At 41.7% G+C, this 23,546-nt stretch overlaps 1 protein-coding gene across 2 annotated transcripts in view; it reads right to left on the minus strand.

Annotated features, from left to right (window-relative positions):
• The window catches only part of SPECC1L (sperm antigen with calponin homology and coiled-coil domains 1 like), a 120,662-nt gene that overhangs the window by 48,387 nt on the left and 48,729 nt on the right, over positions 1-23,546 (minus strand). For both annotated transcript variants that reach the window (XM_049790643.1, XM_049790644.1), the window contains 5 exons: positions 21,645-21,852; positions 12,885-12,958; positions 11,343-11,518; positions 8,655-8,818; positions 4,432-4,523 (listed from right to left, as the gene is read on the minus strand). In XM_049790643.1, coding sequence (XP_049646600.1) covers positions 4,432-4,523; positions 8,655-8,818; positions 11,343-11,518; positions 12,885-12,958; positions 21,645-21,852 — 714 coding nt within the window. The remainder of the gene's footprint in view (positions 1-4,431; positions 4,524-8,654; positions 8,819-11,342; positions 11,519-12,884; positions 12,959-21,644; positions 21,853-23,546) is intronic.

The following is a 23,546-nucleotide window of genomic DNA, read 5'->3' on the forward strand; positions in this document are numbered from 1 at the left end:
AGCGTTTGCCTTGCAAGCAGCCGATCCAGGACCAAAGGTGGTTGGTTCGAATCCTGGTGTCCCATATGGTCCCCCGTGCCTGCCAGGAGCTATTTCTGAGCAGACAGCCAGGAGTAACCCCTGAGCACTGCCGGGTGTGATCCAAAAACCAAAAAAAAAAAAGAAATAGCTCCTGGCAGGCACGGGGGACCATATGGGACACCGGGATTCGAACCAACCACCTTTGGTGCTGGATCGGCTGCTTGCAAGGCAAACACCGCTGTGCTATCTCTCCGGGCCCAGGTGTGACTCTTGAGTGTAGAACCAGGAGTAAAAGATAAGGAAGCTTCCAGAAGGGGTTTCGGGAAGGATCCCAGAATAGTCTTTTTTTTTTTTTTTTTTGGTTTTTGGGCCACACCCGTTTGACGCTCAGGGGTTACTCCTGGCTATGTGCTCAGAAATCGCCCCTGGCTTGGGGGGACCATATGGGACGCCGGGGGATCGAACCTCGGTCCTTCCTTGGCTAGCGCTTGCAAGGCAGACACCTTACCTCCAGCGCCACCTACCCGGCCCCCCAGAATAGTCTTTTAACAAATAAATAATTTGTTAGTTCTTCCCTGAGATGTGGTTTCACCAGGATCACTTCAGGGGCTATCTATCCTACATGCTTCTGAATCTCAATAGTCCTTTATTTTTAAGATAATTTAGAAAGGGGGCTGGTGAGGTGGCGCTAGAAGTAAGGTGTCTGCCTTTCAAGCGCTAGCTAGTGTAGGCCAGACAGCTGTTCGATCCCCCGGCGTCCCATATGGTCCCCCCAAGCCAGGGGCGATTTCTGAGCACATAGCCAGGAGTAACCCCTGAGCGTCAAACGGGTGTGGCCCAAAAACAAAAAAAAAAAAAAAAAAAAAAAAAAGGTAATTTAGAAAGGATAAAGAAACTTACTCAAGAGCCATTCCACTTTAAAGTATGATCCTTTGGACATCTCTGAATACTCCAAGAATTTTTTTTTTTTTTTTGGTGTTGGGTCACACCTAGTGGCACTCAGGGGCTACTCCTGGCTCTGAGCTCGGAAATTCCTCTTGACAGGTTTGGGGGAACATATGGGATGTTGGGAATCAAACTCAGGTCTTTCCTGGGTAGGCCATGTGCAAGGCAAACATCCTACCACTATGCCATTGCTCCGGCCCTGAATATTACAAGTATTTAAATGGTTTCTCCATGATGGATGCTGAAATCAGTAAGGATTTCCTTCCCTGTGTGGTCTCTTGACTGATGATTTTTTTTTGGTGGCTTTTGGGTCACACCCGGCAGTGCTCGGGGGTTACTCCTGGCTCCATGCTCAGAAATCGCTCCTGGCAGGCACGGGGGACCATATGGGACGCCGGGATTCGAACCGATGACCTTCTGCATGAAAGGCAAACGCCTTACCTCCATGCTATCTCTCCGGCCCCCGATGATGATTTTTTTTTTTCCTGAGAAACTGGCCCAGCTTTGTAAGGGTTGCCCTATGCAGGGGCAGATTGGCACCCAGCCAAACACTCAGAATGCCTCTGCAGAAGTCTAGACAGACCCCTTCATTTACACATCCCTCTTCTCCTCTGTGGGCTACCCTATAAGATCTCATACTATTTTTCTCCAGAATACTGATATGTGTTTCCTGAGATTTACTTTTCTTCATTTCATTTGGACTCTTCCCACTGCACTCTGGGCACTACCAACAGAAAAAGTGAGTACTTGTCAAGACTTATCTCCTTAATAATTCAATAAGGAATTACAGACTTGCCCTGCCTACTCTAGAACATCTGAAAATAAGTACTTCCTATATTATGTCCAGCTTTCTAGTCTTGGTAGCAGAGTAAGTGAGACCAGAAGTGGAACTCCTAATTCATGAAGTTTTGAAAAGCTAGCAACTCCATTCTTAGGCTCTACTTAACCAGAGATATTTAGCACTAGGATGTGGCTTAGGGATCTGTATTTAAAAATGCTCAGAATTGGGGCCGGGCGGTGGCGCAAGAGGTAAGGTGCCTGCCTTGCCTGCGCTAGCCTTGGACGGACCACAGTTCGATCCCCCGGCATCCCATATGGTCCCCCAAGCCAGGAGCAACTTCTGAGCGCATAGCCAGGAGTAACCCCTGAGCGTTACCGGGTGTGGCCCAAAAAACCAAAAAAAAAAAAAAAAAAAAAAATGCTCAGAATTTCTGAGTGCATAGCCAGGAGTAACCTGAGCTTCACCGGATGTGCCCCCCACCAAATAAAAATGCTCAGAGGTGGGAGGGGGCATAGAGATAGCTCAATGGGCTGCTAAGTTTATCCTTTGCGTGTAGGGGGCCCAGGATGGATTCCCAGCATCACATAATCCTCTGAACACTGTGGAGAGCAACCTCTGAGCAAAGGGCCAGAAATTGCCCTGAAAACTGCTGGATGTGGCCCCCAAACCAAGAACTAAAGCAGGCCCAGTGTCAGACAGAAAATGCAAATAGTTGGAGCACATGCTTTGCATGGAGGAAGGTACCAACTCAGGTACTGCATGCTTCCCGGAGCACTTCTGGAGGTGCCCTTAAGCACAGAGCCAAGAACAGTCCTTGAGCACAATGAGGTGTGGCCCAAAACAAACATTAAAATTATTCATGTGATTTTTATACATTACTAGGTTTGAGAAGTACTGAGTTAATTTGTCAAGTATTAAAAAACTAAGTGTTGGGGCTGGCAAGACAGCACAGCGGTAGGGCATTTGTCTTGCACGCAGCCCATCCAGGACAAATGGTGGTTCGAATCCCAGAATACCATATGGTCCCCAATGCCTGCCAGGAGTGATGTCTGAGCACAGAGCCAGGAGTAACCCCTGATCGGTGCCTGGTGTGATCCCGAAAGTAAACAAAACAAAAACCACCCAAAAAAACTAAGTGTTTTCTCAAGTCATAAAGAATTTATAATGCTAGGGGCAGAAACCAGGGCTACATCTGGTTACTGGTGATTTCATGCACTGCAAAGGCTTCCCAATGCCAGACACACACCCCAGTCTCCTGAAGTATCTCCCTGGCCCCCTTTGATTTGAAAGGTGTAACACTATGTACAAATGCATATGCAAAATCTAACTTACAAAAATACAAATGCAGTGATGTAAACCTTCCTTTCAGTTCCTCACACCCATGTGGGACATTTCATGCCAGCAACTCTTTCCCAAAGTGACTTAGCAATAAAGACTGCTTTGCCTGCTCTCTGGTCTTGCCACTATGGGAAGGCAAGGCAACTTGTAAAATATGTCTATAACAGAGCAGCTTTAAAACCTCCATGCTAAAACACAAACGGCCTCCAAGGAGTCATCCTGTCCTAAATCAAGGACTTGTATCTGCCCTTCCTCTCTCTCTAAGAAAGCCTAATGACTATTTTAAATTGGAAGAATGAAATGAAAGTAACACTGTCCCAAGTTGCAAGCCAAGACTATTGGAAATTTGAGACAAAAGTCTGTGCAGAAGTTGGAGGAAAGACTGCAGAGTAAGAGCTCAGCAACCCCAACAATGAACCCAGGCAAAGCCAGTAGAAAATTGCCCAGTTAACCCAGAGAATGAGTAAACTTCTAAATGCTGTGTTAAGTTATAAAGTTCTGGAATGACTTGCTATGCAGTAGAGGCAGAAACATGCCAATCATATTTTCCATTCAGAGAGGTGTTTAATGCAGTCCTCAAGAGCCATCTCTGAAACTAGACCATCCAGATTCAAATCCCAGCACTACATCCTCTTAATTGTATGCTCTTTGGCAAACTTTTTTGTTTGTTTGTTTGTTTGTTTGTTTTTGTGGTTTTGGGTCACACCTGGCAGTGTGTTATTCCTGTCTCCAGGCTCATAAATTGCTCCTGGCAGGCAAGGAGGACCATATGGGACGCCGGGATTCGAACCGATGACTTCCTGCATGAAAGGCAAACGCCTTACCTCCATGCTATCTCTCCGGCCCCGGCAAACTTTCTTAATGTTTCTGGATCTTAATTTCCATTTGTGGAAACTGGAGGAGCTGGAGCAATAGCACAATGGACAGGACACTGCCTTGCATGTGGCCAACTCAGGTTCTATTCCCGGCATCCCATATAGTCACCCTGAGCACCTCCAGGAGTAATTCCTGACTGCAGAGCCAGGAGTAACCCCTGAGCACCACTAAGTGTAGTCCAAAAAACAGGGGAGAAAAGACATTTGGAACAACTACTAAACATGGAAATGCTCAATAGCTGTTAGCAACTGTGATTATGAGAGATCTTACAAATAACACATTTTAAGATTTTCATAATTTATCTTCATATTATTTTCATAATTTAAGGATATCATAGTATTTTAGGGGAAAAAAACACCCCGACTATATGCACCTCCCCTACCCCCTAGGAAAGAGCAATGACTCTAAAGAATGAGTCTCAGACTTCCAGAAGCCGAGGGGTGTGAGTGTCCAAGGTAAGAAGCACATACCTGCATAGGGGAGACAGCTGCTGCAGGGGGTGTTTTCATAGGACTTGGACTTAGAGGTGTTCGTGGAATTGCAGCTGCAGAAGGGTTGGGCACTGGAAAAATAAATAACAAGTAAACTATGAGTGTGCCACTGTATAAAAGTGCAAGCTGGCATAAGCAGTGTCCCTCTTCAAGCTTCCCAGAATCTTGGTCCACCTGGATACTGTGCAGACTGCTAGCTAACTTCAGCTGAAAGCCCAGAGTAATACGATAAGCAGCCCGAAGGATCTGTCACCAGATGCACACGTTTACTTCACTAGAGTCTCTGCTTCTATTTCCAATTCTCAGGCGAGTCACTTCATTTTTACTCCTTAATTTTAAAGCACAGTTGAAATGCACCACCAACCAATAAATGTGCAGAAAATTTAAATTAAAAAAAATAGAAAATTTTAAATAGATCACACAAATGAAACCAGGCATAACACAGAGTGGGGGGCAAGATGAAGTAGCTACTGTGACCCTTCAAATCACAGTAGTTACTTAAGTTCTTTTTTAATTTCAAGTTCTTTTTTTTTAAAGTAAATTAAATATTGTGTTCTATATCTTGAGAAATATTTTATTCAATATTTATCACTGTATTTTTTTTGGGGGGGGGGCCACACCCAGTGGTGCTCAGGGGTTACTCCTGGCTCATAAATAGCTCCTGGCAGGCACAGGGGGCCATATGGGACACCGGGATTCAAACCAACTCAAACCAAACCACCTTTGGTCCTGGATCAGCTGCTTGCAAGGCAAGCCCGCTGTGCTATCTCTCTGGGCCCTTATCACTGTATTTTAAGACAGTTTTTACTGAGATAAGATCCATAAAACAGCCTCAGACCCTGCGCGGGACCCATAGGCCCGCCTGGAAGTCTTTTATCTCAAGACCATCGCTTTTATGCAGTGCTTATCTTTATTGTTGGAGTGCTCACTAGATATTTTATTTGATACTTCTTTTTGTACTGTTGGGGTGTTTCACCTTTTTCCCCTTCGTGATGATGAGAGCCTCTAGAAGGGCTCTGCCCATTTTCAGCGTATTTGATTTTTACCCCAGTTTATCATTTTTCTCTTCTTCAAACAAAACCACATAACTTGAACTATCTAGTCCCACCTCCCAGTTAGAGGAGGAAACAAGGGAGGTACCAAGACCAAAACAGGTGTAGGACCACTAAGTAATATGCTAGGCTCAGAGGGGATCACTTATTCTAGCAGCCCCAGGGGTGAGGGAGGAGGATATGGGAGACAGGATGGGAGATAGGATGGGAATGGAGGTGTAGGGTGAATAATTTGGTGATGGGAAGCCCCCTGATATTATGTTAATATGTACCTAAAATATTATTGTCAACAATATGTAAGCCACTATGCTCAAAATAAAAATTATATTTTATAAAAAAAAATCCATAAAACAGCCAGTTTAGAACACAGAGTTCCCTAGCAGTTAAGTACAGTCAGTTATCTCTGCTTCAATGCAAAACATTTTCTACTTTTTTGGCAGGGTGGGCGTATTGGGCTGATTGTGCTGAGAAGTGACCCCTGGCAGTGCTTGGAGGAACGATATATGGTGTCTGGACTTGAACCAAGGTTGGTTCATGCAAGGTAAGCATCTTAAACTTCATGTTCTATCTCTCTGATTCTCCCGCAAACATGTTTGTACCCCCCAGGTAGATTTTAAGCAGACACTCTCATTCACCTCTCCCAAGCCCCCAGAAGTCAGCAACCGGCTTTATTTTTCTATGTATTTACCTATTCTACATATCTCAACAGTCTGACTTCCTTCACTTTCCATTTTTAAGGTCGTATCTACCTTAAAATGCAGTACCTACCAGTCCTACATTTATGTTACACCTGAATAATGTCCCCTATGGTGTAAATGTGCCACATTCTCTATCCTACTGACAGCCTGATAGTCCATCCTAGCTGATGGACATTTGGGTTGTTTCCATGTTGGCTATTCATATCAGCCATTTTTGGTGAACTGTGATATCAAAAACTGTGCAGCAATAAATACTTATTATATAAATACAATCATTAGTTTGAATACTTGCATTCCCTAGCTTTGAGTATATAATAACATTCGAACTGCAAGATTATCTAAAAGCTTTGTATTATAAAATACTGTTTATTAGGCTTGGAAATCTACCTCCAGGGTGGGAGTGTGTGTTTGGCATGCATTGGACTCCAGGCTTATCCCTGTCACTGCATGTTCTCACTCAAAGGCTGCTAGAGAGATCCAAAACAATCACCTCACCCAAATCAACAACAACAAAATTTTAAATATCAGAAAGAAGCAATTTCTTCTAAGTTCATTTTATTAATATTTTGAATAGTGTATAGTTTTTGTGTAGCTGTGTCATATTTTTGAATATCTGCTTTTTTCAATTCTCCTCTCATCTTACCCCATCATATTGCCCACAGAGAGCCACTAATAACAGATTTAATTATACCTTTCCTGCATTTTCAATGCAAATAACTACAAGTGAAGCAAAGTAACATTGTACAATAAGGGTCTGCAACTTGCTATTTAATAATAACAGACATATTTTAGTACCAGTACTTTTACTGAAGATCATACTAAGATCAGTAAAATAGCAAAAGATTCAAATTCAGAAAATATTGACCATTTCACATATTTATGTCACTTCCACTATCTTACTGGTAGAATTTCTCTATTACTTATCATTTTTTCTTTTCTTTTCTTTTTGTTTTTTTTGTTTTTTGTTTTGGGTCACACCCGGCAGTGCTCAGGGGTTACTCCTGGCTCTATGCTCAGAAATCGCTCCTGGAAGGCTCGGGAGACCATATGGGATGCCGGGGTTTGAACCACCATTCTTCTGCATGCAAGGCAAAAGCCCTACCTCCATGCTATCTCTATGGCCCTACCTATCCTTTATTTTAGGTTTTGGGGTCACACCCGGCTGTGCTCAGGGGGTTCCTCCTGGCTCTTCTATGCTCAGAAATCGCTCCTGGCAGTCTCAGGGGATCATATTGGATGCCGGGATTCGAACTGCTGATCTTTTGCATGCAAGGCAAACACCTTACCTCCATGCTATCTCTCCAGCCCCCTACTTATCATTTTCAACTTAATCTTTTTAATGGATATTTAAACAATTTCAATTTTTTCTAAGTTTCTCAAGTACTGCTAAACACTTTTTATAAGTATCTTGATATTTCGCATACTTGTGCCAAAATTGAGTTTAACTTTGGGGTCTGTGAATGGAATATTTCAATTGGGCAGTATTGCCTTCCTAAGTCTATACCTGTAGTATATACATCTTAGTATGCATGTGGATTTTGGACTACTTTTAAATTAAAGAAAGGCAATTTGGGTGTAACCACTAAAATAAAACCTCTTTCAAAGAGTAATTTACTGGTTAGAGTAAATTATAATAAAGTGTAAAAAAAACTCTATATGAGGAGCCAGAGAAATAATATAGCAGATAAGGAGCTTGCCTTAAAATGACTGACCTGAGTTTGATCTCCATATAGTTTGATCCCATATAGTCTTCTAAGCACCACCAGTAGTGATCCCTTAGCACTCAGCCAGAAGTAAGCCCTGAGTACTACCAGATGTGACCCAAACTCCAAAATAATAATTTTGAGATGGAAATTAGATTTATGGGGCCAGAGCGGTGGTGCAAGCGGTAGGGCGTTTGCCTTACACATGCTAACCTAGAACAGACTGTGGTTCAATCCCCCAGCATCCCATATGGTCTCCCAGGTCAGGAGCGATTTCTGAGTGCATAGCCAGGAAGAACCCCTGAGCATCACCAGGTGTGACTCAAAAAAACAAAATAAACAAAAAAAAAAAGATAAAAGAAAATCAGACTTACACGGCAGCACTCAAGGGTTACTCCTAGCTCTCTACTCTAAGATCTCTGAAGCTGAAGACATCCCAAAACTATTCAAAAACACCTTAATGTAAGACTAACTCATTAATACAATATGAAACAGAGAATACAGTGAAAAAAAATGAGCAAATCAGGTAAGAGAACAAAGTATATAATATGCCACTGACTGCCGTTGGCAGCGTTGAAGAAATTATGGGTCAAAGTGATAGTAGAATTGGAAGGGTGTTTACCTTGCATGTGGCCCATCCCACTCCATATGGTCCCACCAAGAGTGATCCCTGAATGCAGAGTATGAAGTTCTGAGCACTGCTAGGTGTAGCCCCCAAAACAAAGAAACAAACAAAAAAAAGAAATTACCTTGAGATGCACTGTCGAAGGACTTGATAAGGGTTTTGACTGTAGGGGTTGGCTCTGAGGACGTAGAAGACCTTCTACTCAGTCCCATTCCTTGCCTTAAGGCTGCCAAATCTCTCTCAACAGCATTCATGTAGTTATATACTCGGCCTCGCTCTTCCTCTTGTCTAAAAACAATACTGAAATGAGTATTCTCACAAATACACAAATATATCTCCCCACATCTGAAAAGTATTAAGAAGTATCAATTTAAAAAAAAAGAAGTATCAATGGGGGGTGGGCAGAGATAGCACAGCTGTAGGGCGTTTGCCTTGCACACGGCCTACCCAGGACTGATGGTGGTTCGGTTCCCAGCATCCCATATGGCCCCCTGAGCCTGCCAGGGGTGATTTCTGAGCACAGAGCCAGGAATAACCTGAGCATCTAAGGGTGTGATCAAAAACAAAACAAAACAAAACAAAACTATCAAATGGGGAGGGCTAGAGGGACAGTACATTAGGTAGAATGGGAACTGAACTGGGTTTGAACTTCAGCACCCTATATGGTCCCCCAAGCACCACCAGGGATCTCTTGAGTACAGAGCCAAAAGCAATTCCTGAGCAGTGCTGGCTGTGGCCCACCTCCAAAAAGAAAATAAAAATATAATTTTTTAAAACATAGTATCAGTTGAGCTGAGCAAATTACCTGGTCTAATACTCTCATTTGCTTGGTAAATTCCAGGAAATGATACTAAATTTTTATATCAGGTTATCCTAAGTAGGTTAAGTAACCATCAGATTCCATTTTCATCTGAGTGCAAGGTGAAGACATCAGTAATCAATTAGCAGTAAAATGGACGGCAGACTTAATTTAGGGCCAGGAATCTTAATGTTTGTGCAGCTGAGCAGGGCAGCCTTTCTCAGGAGCGTCTGGGAATTCCCGGGTACAAAAGGAGACTTTACACTTATATTGTGTGCTTATGCAGACAGAGGCAGAGGCATAAAGAAATTAAACCAAAGCCCATTCTCTTTAAAAATAACAACAACAACAACAACAACACAAACAACAGCATGGCCAGAGTAAGCAGGCAGGGTATTGGTTTTGAAAGCATCAACCTAGGTTCAATCCCCAGTATCCCATATGGTCTCCCAAGCCCTCTGATCCCTGAGCACAGAGCCAGGAGCAGACACTGAGCACCAGCAGGTGTGGCCTAAAACAAAAACAACAGACAAAAATAACAAAATAACTGATATGGTCTGCTACAAAGAAGGGGAAAAAATGGCTGTGTCTGTATTAGTAACATGAGTCTTCTAGGTCTTAATGTGATGGCCCATGAGTCATCTGAAAAAAAAAATCAATTCTATTGCATTTCTGGCCAGTTCTAATTAACTGATCTGACTAACACAAAAGTTTTAATGCGGAATGAGATCACAGTTGCGGAGTTTGCGAATGTCATGTATTTATCATGTGAGCTGGATGCACAATAATTAACAGGGCGGACAGGCTATATGTCTGCCTTGTACCCCTTAGGTTGATCCCTGATACCTGTAGTGGTTCCCCAAGCACCACCAAATAAGTCACCAGGAGTGATCGCTGAGCCCAAAGCCCTTAGCACCACTGGAGACAACAAAACAAAAGAAATAACAAGTAACCAGGTGGAGAAAAGGGAGTGGGGGAGGGAAAAGGAGAGGGAGAGTAAGAGACTGAGATAGAAATGGGGAAAGGGCAGAGAAATAGCACAGTGGTAGGGCATTTGCCTTGCACGCAGCTGATCCAAGGCAGACAATGGTTCAAATCCTGGTATCCAATATGGACCCCTGAGCCTGCCAGAAGCGACTTCTGAACACAGAACCAGGAGTAACCCCTATGTGCCATCAGGTGTGACCCAAAACCATAAAACAAAAAGAAATGGAACAACCTGCCTTGAATTCAATGAAGCTGTGAGCTTAATCTGGCACTCACTTAGCAAGAGTAGAACCTCTACAAGTACCAAAACCAAGAGTGTGAGCCCCAAGTATCTCAACAGTAGCAAAAACAAAGGGGTGAGGGAAAGAATACATATTAAAAATAGGAACCAAAGAGATGGAGTACAGATGGAGTACATGCTTTGTGTGTGTGAGGTCTCAGCTTTTTCTCTGGAACCATATATGGTCTCCCAAGCACTACTAGGTGTTGTCCCCAAATTCAAAAGAAAAAGAAAAAAAAAAAAAAAGAAAGAAGGGGAAGGGTAGAGAGGGAAAGAGAGGGAGGGAAGGAGATGGAAGATAAGAGGGGAGGGAGAGAGGGAGAGGGAGAGGGGGAGAGAGAGACAGAGAGAGAGAGAGAGAGAGAGAGAGAGAGAGAGAGAGAGAAGGAGGGAGAGAGAGGAAGAGAGAGAGAGGGAGAGAGAGAGAGGGAGAGAGAGGGAGAGAGAGGAAGAGAGAGAGAGAGAGAGAGAGAGAGAGAGAGAGAGAGAGAGAGAGAGAGAGAGAGAGAGAGAGAGAGAGAGAGAATATGCAGGGAGACATTTTGGCCCTTATAGGTCATGATTACGGACACTGGTAACAGAAATTGCACAAGACAATTCCACTAGATCCCAAACTGAGCCATATCTATGTCAAGCACCATGATTTTTCTATAATACATTGTCACAAAAGTGAGATAGATATAAGTATCTCCCCATTGGGGAGGGGGAGAAAGTACCAACTAGCAACTAGTTTTTCTAAAACATACTTGCGTGACTTTATTTCTTCCAATTCTTTAGTGAGTTTTTCATTTTTCTCTTGTGCCTCGTGTAACCGGCGCTTCAGATCACCAATCTCCTCCTGGGCTTCAGACTTAATGTCATTTGCAATGACCACTGCAGTTTGAAGATCAGCTTGGAACTGCCGCCATTCAGCAGATTCCTCCTATATTAAAAAACATAAAATTGTACTTCAAAAAAGAACAACGAACACTAACTTACAAAAAGGTGTTTATGATCAGACTGCTATAGTATGCCATACTGAGGACTGATATTTTTCTCAGCAACAAGAGAAATGTTTCTATTTCACTAAGAAGCAATGTATTGGCTAGAATGACAGTACATCAGGTAGGTCATTTTGCCTTGCATGTGGTGAATCAAGATTTGATCCCTCATACCCCGTATGGTCCTTCCAACCTGCCAGGTAAGCACCAATGGGTATGGCCCAAAACCACCACCCCCCAAAAAATAATGAAGTAATGCATTACCAGTAAACTTGCTTTATAATAAAAAGATTTACGCATACTTATCTACTGATGTATTGAAAGTCTCAAGAATGCTAAATATTAATGAAAATGTCACCTCCCTTTTGCACACAAGTTTCAAAGTGAGTCCTATGAAAATAAATACATCACCCAATGCTTAAATGTTTTACCTCTAATACCTCATACAGTGGATAAATGGTGTGTGAACAGGAAAACTATAAATATCCTGACATCAAAAACTAACAGAAAAAAAAAATCAAAAGTAAAGGAAAAGGAAGAGGAAGGCCAAAGAAAAACACTAAACTAAACTAAGGTAGACAAACTCAAACAAGGAGAGAAATTAAGGTATTACTTGATCCTCTGCTTCCCACAGCTAGAAAGATATGATGGTTGTGGCTGGTGGTGAAAGCTTCCCAGGCCATCCTCCCACAAAACCACAACTGGACTACCTTGGGACAATTTCCTGACACCAGGAAGGCTGCCAGAGCAACTGAAACCTAACCCCAAACCAAGAGATTAGCTTTTCTCCACCTGCTGCTGGGAGCTTATCAAACTTGAAGACTGACACCACACACACACACACACACACACACACACACACACACACCAAACTTGAAGACTGACAACACACACACCAAACTTGAAGACTGACAACACACACACACATTACATTATGCAACTTATAATGCTACCCAGACATACACACACACACATCAAACTTGAAGACTGACAACACACACACACACATTACATTATGCAACTTAAATGCTACCCAGATTTTACTATCAAGATCTAATACATGTTCTTTCTAAAACTGAACACCTGGTCCCTAAATCCATCCTCTCCAGAATGCCTACTCATCTATTGTAGCACTACTTCCAGTTGGAAATGATAGTATTTTTTTTTCCTACCCCAAATCCAAGAGGTCAATATTTTAACTGAATCTGAAGCTTAAGGGGAATGATACCAGGGCCAATTTACTACATAACACTCAAGTTTCATAAAACTATACTTTCTAATGCGATAATACATGAAGATTTATCCTACCCGAAGTCTCCTGTGGAGTGTCTTAATTTCTCTTTCCATGTCATGCTTTTGGTCCTGGAGTTTTTTAACTGTATCTGAAAAGACCACAAATATTAAAGAATTTATTCTTACAACTTATGTTCTTTTGTTGGAAAGTGGTATTATAAAGAGTACATTAAGTATGACATTTAAAAAAGATACCCTACCAAAGACCTTTTTCTTTTTTTGTGTACGTGGGGTTATTTTGTTTTTGTTGGTTTTTTTAGGTCACACCCAGCAGCACTCAGGGGTTATACCTGGCTCTACACTCAGACATCGCTCCTGGCAGGCTCGGGAGACCATATGGGATGCTGGAATTCGAACCACCAATCTTCTGCATGCAAGGCAAATGGCCCACCTCCATGCTATCTCTCCATCCCCCTTTTTCTTTTTCTATTTTGGTTTTGGGGCCGCCACATCCACTGGTGATGAAACCACTTTGGGTTCTGTGTTTGAAAATGACTGCTGGTGGCACTTGGGGCTGAGAATCAACCTGGGCTTCTACATGCACCACATGTGATCTAGCCTGCTGAGCTATCTATCCAGTTTCCTGTCCAAAGCGTATTTGTTTGGAGGGGAAAGGAAACCCAAACACTGAAGCTAGGGTAGGATGAGACACTTAGTGCTAGGAATCATTCTACATGCCAATCACGTGTTCCCTTCTGAGCCATCTTCCCAGATCCAAAATTTTTAATATTTTTTGTTTTTGTTTTGATCCACACCAACCAGTGATTAAGGTTTATCCTGACTCTGTACTTACAGAAAATTCTTTGAAATGCCTGGGGGGCCATGTGGGGTGCTGGAGATTAAAGCTCTATAAGTGGTGTGCAAGGTAAATATCTTACCCAGTGTACTATCTTTCTAGCCCCCAAGACATTTTTTAAATTATTTCTTTATTTCAGCACCATGGTTGCAGAAATGATTTATAGTTGGGGTTCAGTCATAAAATGTACACTACTTTTCTCAGTGCAACTTTCCCACCACCAAAGTCCCCCATTTCCCTCCCTTCCCCCAGAATTTATTTTATTTATTTTTGGGGGCCATGCCTGGTGGCACTCAGGGGTTACTCCTGCTCTGCCCTCAGAAATAACTCCTGGCATGTTTAGGGGACCAAATAGGATGCCGGGGATCAAATCTGGGTATGTCGTGTGCCAGACAAACACCCTATCTGCTGTGCTATTGATCAAGCCCCAGACTTTTTATTTTTAGCAAAAAACTTTCAAAGAAAAAGTTTAAACTGAGTTTAACCCATATTAATTTCTAAGAAATATTAAATTTAAACCACAATCTCTACTCCTTTCCTCATTCTCTTCATTCTGAAATAAAATGTTAAAATTAATTATAGAAATACACAATATCAATGTATAATCAATTAGAACATTACCTCTATAAAAAATGTGAACTTGTAATGCTAACCCTTTAAAATGAAACCATGAATAAAGTATAAAAGTAGAAATGTATAAATAAATAAATAAAAAGCTGCGAGAGAATAAAAACTAGCAGAATTATTGCCTAGGGTTGTTCACATTAACTTTCGCCAGAGATTTCATTATAGTCTTTTCTAAGGAGTTTCCTTCTTATACTTAGAAGCAGGAAATGTGGCCTAGTGAACATATGAGTATACAATAATACATGCAATTAAAAAAAATATTTTGGGGCCAGAAAGATAGCATCAAATCAGTTAATTTCCTCTTATTCATCATCCCCATACATTTATTCACTGATTTGACGGGAAGGAGAGGCAAACAATATATAGTCCTTTCCCACTTAGAAATATAAAGGCCAAAAATTTTTTGGAGGGGGGCCAACCAGGGGCAGGCTCAGGGATTATTCCTGGCTCTGTGCTTAGGGGTCATTCTTGGTGGTCCTGGGGCACCATGCACACAGACAAGGTACTAAACAGGGTTCAGTCACCTGCAAGGCAAGTGTCTTAGCCACTGTACTTTAGCAGAGAAAGACCAATGTTGTACTGGGCTAGAAAAGCATGGTGCTTTCACATGCGAAAAGGTGTAATATACAAGATACTAAGATCTACTTAAACTATGAATTCAGGGTGAAATGGGCTATTCATATTCAGCATGATTAGGAACATGCTAAAAACCCATGTAGAATAGGTAAGTCTAATGCTTACCTGCCTTACCTTATCTCCAGAAGCAAGGATAACTCTGGATGTGAACTTTACCAGGGTCTGGTAATTTTAGTAGACCCAGATAAAGAATAAAGAAGCTGAAAGACAGTTGAAAGTACTAGGATTTATACTTTTCAATTATATTATGTCAATTTAAATGAAAGAAATGTTAAAACTGGACCGGACCAATAGCACAGTAGGTAGGGTGCTTGCCTTGCATGTGGCTGACCTGGGTTTGATCCTCAGCATCCCATAAAGTCCCCTGAACCTGCCATGAATGATTCCTGCACGTAAAGCCAAAAGTAACCCTTGACACTGCTAGGTGTGGCCCAAAAACAGAAGGAAAAAAAAAGGAGAGAGAAGTGTTAAAACAAACAAGCAAGGGCCCGGAGAGATAGCACAGCGGTGTTTGCCTTGCAAGCAGCCGATCCAGGACCTAAGGTGGTTGGTTCGAATCCCGGTGTCCCATATGGTCCCCCGTGCCTGCCAGGAGTTACTTCTGAGTAGACAGCCAGGAGTGACCCCTGAGCACCACCGGGTGTGGCCTAAAAACCAAAAAAAAAAAAAAAAAAAAAAAAGCAAGCAAACAATGGGGGAATATATATAATCATTTGTTAAAAAACGTTTTCCTTTTCTTCTGGTCACAAGGGATTCATCTTTGGATAAATGAAATGAAATAATACAAACGATGCACTAAGAATGCACTTTCTTACTTCTTCAAAGTTTTACACTGTGAAAGACACTGCCATCTACTGACTTAAACTGAAAAGCAAAATTAACTTTAAAGAACAGAACTAATATGATCTAATCTTTAAACTACAAATTATAACTCAATTTCATAGTCACAAAAATCACAGTTCATCAACCAGTCAGGCCTCTCCATTCTAGCTGTATGCTCTCATTCCACAAATGAATACTGTTAGGTTATGTACAAGATATACACTGTCCAGATATCATGGAGAGATGGTCAACCACTAATCTTTGGGACTATAAAATAATTAAGTTCATAAATAATCTTACCCATTCTGAATTGAAAAAAACAAACAAACAAACAAACAAAAACAACCCAGTGCTCAGACTCATGAATTTATTCAAATCTTCCTCCAACTGACATCAGGAATTTTTAGAGAAAGGAAAAGGATGAGAGTAAACCCACCATTCAAAATACAACTTGGGGCCATGGAGCTAGCTCAAGTGGTACAAAACATGTCTAGCATGTACAAGGCTCTGAATTCTATTTCAGGCATCAATGCCCCACATGCAGCACTGCTGGGTGTAGCTCCAGTGCCCCAGCAGTGTGTGTGTGGCCTGAGTCCATGTGGGCTTATACGCATCCTAGCAGTTAACTCTCAAGAGCATTAATCTTGTCAGGTCTCTCAGTCTTCAATGTAACTCTTTCATTCTATTATTTCTTTTTTAGCATATAAAATTATCTGGTGCACCTGCTTGCTCTAAAGAGGGGTTTTCCCCAAATTTACCCCAAAACACAAAAGGAGAAATGGCACCTTCTAGTAAGGTGACAGGTGTGTGGATCCATTTCACTGTAGTGCGACTGTATTTGGTCTTCTCTTAAAGCTGACAAGGCAGTAAGTAGTATCACATGGCAACTGCCATCAACAGTACTATACTGCATATTATGAATCTTGAAGATTTTTCCTGTGTCCTCGTCAAGCAAAAAAATGTTGTAACTTTATGAGGCATGTCTCATAGTTGTTTCAGCACTATGGCCTGTATCCCAGCTGTGAGATTTTAGCCCCCTCTTCTCCAATGCACAGAGCATTCTGAACTGAAGTTTTTTTATGTATTTTTTTGAGAATCAGCTCCATCTGCTGGACATATTACAGAAATTACTCAAATCATTAATCTTCTGATAGAAATCTTCCCTAAATTTTTTTTTGTTTTAAGATCATCATATTTCTCATACTTCTTTTGCTATGTCAATAGGACTTTGAAGGAGAACAAAAAAATATGTGGCAGTAATCCCTTGGGAAGGTGAAAGGCAACAGGGAAAACATGGCGGGACTCAAGTACTATTCTTTTTTTTTTTTTTTTTTTTTTTTTTTTTTTTTTTTTTTTTTTGGTTTTTTGGGTCACACCCGGCATCGCTCAGGGGTTACTCCTGGCTCTATGCTCAGAAATCACTCCTGGCAGGCTCGGGGGACCATATGGGATGCCAGGATTTGAACCGATGACCTTCTGCATGAAAGGCAAACACCTTACCCTTCATGCTATCTCTCCTGCCCCTCAAGTACTATTCTTAGCTCTGTGCCCATGAATTGTCCTTGGCAGTGCTCGGGATCACAGTGGTACCAGGATTCGACTGGAACCAGTAGGATGCAAGTCAAGCACCTTAGTCCCTGTACTATATATCTCAGGCCCCAGTAGTAATACTCTTAACTAGAAGCCTTAACAGTGTTTATTGTGTGAACAATTTTCAGACAGATGTTAAGTCTCACTGATGAGACTTTTCTGACAGTAATTACAGAGATCACACCCTGTATAGTGTCCTACAGATTACTGACACCTGGGAGTGGTGGTGGTGGGGATGGGTAGATGTAGGTGGGTGGGAGGGGTATTCTTCCCTTCAGATTAGGTTGGACCCACTGCCTGATCTTCCCGTACACTGTCTTCTGTATCTCTAATTGTTATTTAATAAACCTTTTGCCTGTGCTGCCAAAATTCAATTTTATGGGGCCAGAGCAATAGTACAGCAGGTAGCACTTTCCTGCACATGACCAACCCAGGTTCAATATCTGGTATCCCATATAGTTAGTTCCTCTAAGCCAGGGGTCTCAAACTCAATTTACCTGGGAGCCACAGGAGGCAAAGTCGGGGTGATCCTTGAGTGCAAAGTCAGTAGTAAGCCTTGAACATTGGGGGGAGGGGGGGTGACCCAAACAACTAAAACAAAACAAAATAAAAAAAGATTCCTCTAGGGCAGGGCCACAAAATGTTGTATGGTGGGCCGCAAATGGCCCACGAGCCACGAGTCTGAGACCCCTGCTCTAAGCCTTCCCAGAGTGAATCCTGAATGCAGAGCCAGGAGTAACCTCTGAGTACCACTGGGTGTGACCCAAAACCAAAAATTCTTCAGTTTATTGGGTAATAGTGGGTAGGATATTTGCCTTGCACAAAGCCAACCTAAGTTCAATCCTTGGCATCCCACATGGTCTCCTGAGCCTGCCAGGAGTAATTTCTGAGCACAGGGCCAGGTGAAACCCGTGAGCACCACCAGATGTGGCCCATACTTGCCCCCATCAAATATATATATAATTCTTCAGCTCTAAAATATATACTTGGTTGTTTTTCATAGTTTTCTTTCTCCACAGAGATTAGATGCTTGTTCGTTATTTTCTTCTACATCCTAGGTATAGTTACAATAGCTATTTTGAATTGTGTTCATTAAAGCGTAAGTCAGGACTGGAGTGACAGTACATCAAAGAGGACATTTTGTCTTACACATGGCTGACCCAGGTTCGATCTCCAGCACCAAATTGGTCCCCAAGTATCGACAGGAGTGATTACTGAGTGCAAAGTCAGGAAATAATCCCTGAGTATGGCTGGATGTCCCCCACCCCCAAACAAACAAAAACCACTATACCAGATATGGCAGATAATTTTGGTGTAAATGAAGAAAGATTAATAGTTAGGTACAGAGTATTTGGGGGTGGGGGTAATGAAAAAGTTCTAAAATCAAATTGTAGTATGATTACTAACACATTCCACAAAGGAAAAAGAAACTTTAAATTTTTAATGAATACTATTATAAATTTCCTTTTATAAAGGGTTGATTTAACATCAATCCCAAACTCAAGAATTTTCCAGGAAGAAAAATGAACTTCCAAGGGAGAAAACAACTAAATGTAATATGTGAAACTTGTTTTGGCCTGAGCCCTCTAAAAACCTTTAAGATTGTGAGAGAACTGGGGTGACAGTTCAAAAGGCTGGAGTGCATGTTTTACATGGAGGACTCTGGAGTTCAGGCTCTGAGAACTGCATGATTCCTTGAGCAACATTGGAAATGACCCCTAGCACTAAAGCAGAAACTCCCAGGTACCACTGGGAGTGACACAAAAACTAAAAAAGAGAAAAGGGGAATTCTGAAAAGACCCAGGAATTTCTGAAAGTCAGATGTCACTACAGAATTGATTGATTTTACTAGACATGATACAGTATTACAGTAGGAGTTCCATGCTGAAATATTTAAAACTTAAGTATTAACATCTACAACTTTTGTGAATTGTGAATTATTGTGAATTTACATATCTGCAATACAGGAGTTAAACACCATAAAATATCTTTTGCAGTGGTCAAATCAAATAGTAGACTCTACACTATTTCTGTATTTTGAATTTTCATTTCATAACATTGGAAAAGGGGGCTGGAGAGATAGCACAGTGGATAAGGCATGTGCTTGCACATGGCTGACCCAGGTTCGATCCTCAGCATACCATATAGTTCCCCAGGACATGCCAAGAGTGATTCCTGGGCACAGAGCCAGGAGTAACCCCTAAGCACTGCTGGGTGTGACCCAAAACAAAAAAAAACAAAAAACATTGGAGACAAAAAAATGATATAGCTAAAATAATTTATTTGGGATTTCAGTCTTTTGTTTTCTTCTTTCTTTCTTTTTTTTTTTTAGTATCAAAGGTCAAATCCAGGTGTCCATAAATGCAGAGGAAGTACTCTACCTCTAAGCTCAATCCTAAATACGCAATACTTTATTTAAGTTTTATTTTGGGAATAAGCTCTATTCCAGGTTCCTATCTCATTTTTCTTGCTATTATACTGATTACCACAAGGTGTCACTCTCCCCTACATTTAAGTCAATAGAAAACATGCTTAATTTGCTTATTAATCTAAAAAGAAATGGGAAAGAAAAAGAAAATAAATAAAAAGGAATGGGTGGGGGGAGGGAAACTGGGGACATTGGTAGCACTACTAAAAGGTGTTGTACAATGTGTGATTAAAACTCAATAATGAGGGGCCGGGCGGTGGCGCAAGAGGTAAGGTGCCTGCCTTGCCTGTGCTGGCCTTGGACGGACCGCGGTTCGATCCCCCGGCGTTCCATATGGTCCCCCAAGCCAGGAGCAACTTCTGAGCGCATAGCCAGGAGTAACCCCTGAGCGTTACTGGGTGTGGCCCAAAAACCAAAAAAAAAAAAAACAAAAAAAAACAAAACTCAATAATGAAAAAAAAAAACTCAATAATGAACACCTTTGTAACTGTATCTCACGGTGATGCAATTTATTTATTTAAAAAAAAAAGTAAGGGGGTCGGAGAAATAGCACAGCAGTAGGGAGTTTGCCTTGCATGCAGCAGATCCAGGACAGACAGTGGTTCAAAACCCGGCATCCCATATGGTCCCCCGTGCCTGCAGGAGCGATTTCTGAGTGCAGAGCCAGGAGTAACCCGAGCGCTACCAGGTATGACCCAAAAGCCAAAATAAATAAATAAAAATCAAAAAAAAGTAAGGGGGGCCAGAGCAACAGCACAGAAATAGGGTGTTTGCCTTGCATGTAGATGACCCAGAACAGTCCTGAGTTTGATCCCCGGTCCCATATGGTTCCCTGAATCAGAAGCAATTTCTGAGCGCAGAGCCAGGAATGACCAACCCCTAATCACTACTGGGCATGGTCAAAAAAAAATAAAAGGGTAAGGGGCTGGCGCTACAGCACAGTGGGTAGGGTGTTCGTTTTCCTTGCACACAGCCAACCTAGGCTGGATCCTTGGCATCCCAAGTAGTCTCCCTAGTCTGCCAGGAGTGATTCCTGAGTGTATAGCCAGAAGTAACCTCTGCATGTTGACACTTTTGGCTCAAAAACAAAAAACTAAACAACAACAACAAATATGTGATACAAGAAACCTAGTATCTCATGCTTCAAAAGAAAAAAAAAAGAACTGAATGAGAAAGTGGCAATTCAAACAAATTCTGATGCACAATATTAAAGAATTATCTCAAACAATTGAAGAAGCCAAGTAATACAGTACCAAACCAATGTGCTTGAAGACAAAACACAGGAAATCAACAAAAAGGACAAATAGGGGGTCGGAGAGATAGCATGGAACTAAGGCATTTTGCCTTGCATGCAGAAGGTCGGTAGTTTGAATCCAGGCATGCCATATGATCCCGAGTCTGCCAGGAGTGATTCATGAGTATAGAGCCAGAAGTAACCCCTGATCACTGCCGAGTGTAACCCAAAAACAAAAACAAAAACAAAAAAAAAAACAAAAAAAGGGACAAATAGAGGCGAGAGTGATAATATAGCAAGTAAGTTACTACTTGCCTTGCATGAAGCATACCCAGCCTTGATCCCCAGAATTCCTTATGATCCCTTAAGGACCACAAGAAGTAATACCTGAGTGAAAAGCCTGGAGTAAAATAGCCCCTGAGTATCAATGTGTAAGGCCAAAAAAAAAACCAAAACAAAACAACCAAACTAGATTGACAAACAAATGGGTTTACATTCTGTCTTATGCATTTTTTTCCTGCAGGTCCCTTCAAATTATTGCACCAATCATGTTTTATTTTATTTTATACTTGAATATAAATTATTATCGCATTTTAATAGAAGTGGGACAAAAAAGGAATAACCAATTTCCCCCTCACTTACTCTCTAAATCAGAAATAATGAGATTGTCATGAAGTTTCACAGCTCTGTGCTGTTCTACTTCATCTTCAAGTTCAAAGATGGTCTCTTTCATGTCACTCCGTTCTGTCTCTTTTTCTTCAAGTTCTGTTCTTAATTTTTCTAAAGTCATATTCAAGTCTTCAATTTGTTTTTTAGCTTCTTCTTGGAAGACTCGATATTCATCTTCTACCTATATATATTGGATAAAAGCACAATAGAAAAGTTAGAGTTGCTCTTAAATCCATTCCAGAATTGAGGAATAGTTTCAAAACTGGGAGCTGATAAGCATAAAATAAAAACACCTGTGCAGGGGCCGAGAAGGTGGCACTAGAGGTAAGGTGTCTGCCTTGCAAGCGCAAGCGTAGGATGGACCGAGGTTCGATCTCCAGGCATCCCATACGGTCCCCCCAAGCCAGGAGCAATTTCTGAGCGCATAGCCAGGAGTAAACCCTGAGGGTCAAATGGGTGTGGCCCAAAAACCAAAACAAACAAACAAAAAAAACCAAAAAAAACACGTGTGCAATAACTGTTTAATAAGTTTTTAAAAAGTGCTCTATAGTAACGCAGAACTTCAGGTATATTTAAACATAATTTGTCTCAATGTCAATGACTAAAAATGATATTGATAGATCATTAAGAAATTATTTATGAGAAAATTTAAGAAATTTCTCCTCAGGCCCGGAGAGATAGCACAGTAGCGTTTGCCTTGCAAGCAGCCGATCCAGGAGCAAAGGTGGTTGGTTCCAATCCCGGTGTCCCATATGGTCCCCCGTGCCTGCCAGGAGCTATTTCTGAGCAGACAGCCAGGAGTAACCCCTGAGCACTGCTGGGTGTGGCCCAAAAAACAAACAAACAAAAACAAAACAAAACAAAAAGAAATTTCTCCTCCAAAGTTTGAAATAAAGGCAAAATGTGATTTGTGATAAAGGCAAAATTTTCTCCAACAAAAACGTTATCTAATCTGTCAATTTCTTTTGTTTTTGTTTTTGGACCCAGAAGCGTACAGGGGTTATTCCTGTTTATGAACTCAGAAATTACTCCTGGCAGTCTTAGGGGACCACATGGGATGCTAGGAATGGAACCTGGGTTGGCTGTGTGCAAAATAAACGCCCTACCTGACGTGCTATCATTCCAGCCCCTCTCGTGTTCGTTTGTTTGTTTGTTTGTTTGTTTGTTTGTTTGTTTGGGGGAACACACTGGATGATGCACAGGGGTTTTCCTGGATCTGTACTCAGGTATCACTCCTAGCAGGCTTGGGAAGGCCATCTGGGATGTCGAGAATTAAATCTAGGTTGGCTGTGTGCAATACAAGAGCCCTACCTGCTATTGCTCCAGCTCCTGATTTGTCAGTATCAATATCCAATTAAAAGTGAAACTTAGGGCTGGAGCAATAGTAGGGCATGTCTTGGACTCAGTCAACCAAGGATGTATCCGGGTTTGATCGCTGGCACCCCCATATGGTCTTCCAACCCTGCCAGAGCTATTTCTGAGCCAGGAGTAAGCAAGTGCCATCAGGTGTGACCCAAAACCACCACCACCCCACAAAAAATGTGGGAACAAAGGGCCAGAGCAATATTCCAACTGGTAGATTGTTTGCCTTGCACAGGGCTGACCCAAGTTGGTGCCCAACATTCCATATTGTGACCTGATCATGCCAGGAATGATTTCTGAGCACAGAGCCAGGAAAAACCCCTGTACACCACTGGGTGTGGTCCAAAAACAAAAATAAATAAAAGTAGGAACAAATACCTAGGGCTAGAAGATAGTATAGCAGCAAAGGTGTGTATCTAGAATACATTAAACCCAGATTCAATTCCAAGCTTCACCTAGTCCCCAGAGAATTACTGAGTGATTTATATTCAAATATATTAGAGATGAGAACAT

This window comes from Suncus etruscus, chromosome 17 (genome assembly GCF_024139225.1).
Source record: "Suncus etruscus isolate mSunEtr1 chromosome 17, mSunEtr1.pri.cur, whole genome shotgun sequence".
Lineage (NCBI taxonomy): Eukaryota > Metazoa > Chordata > Mammalia > Eulipotyphla > Soricidae > Suncus > Suncus etruscus.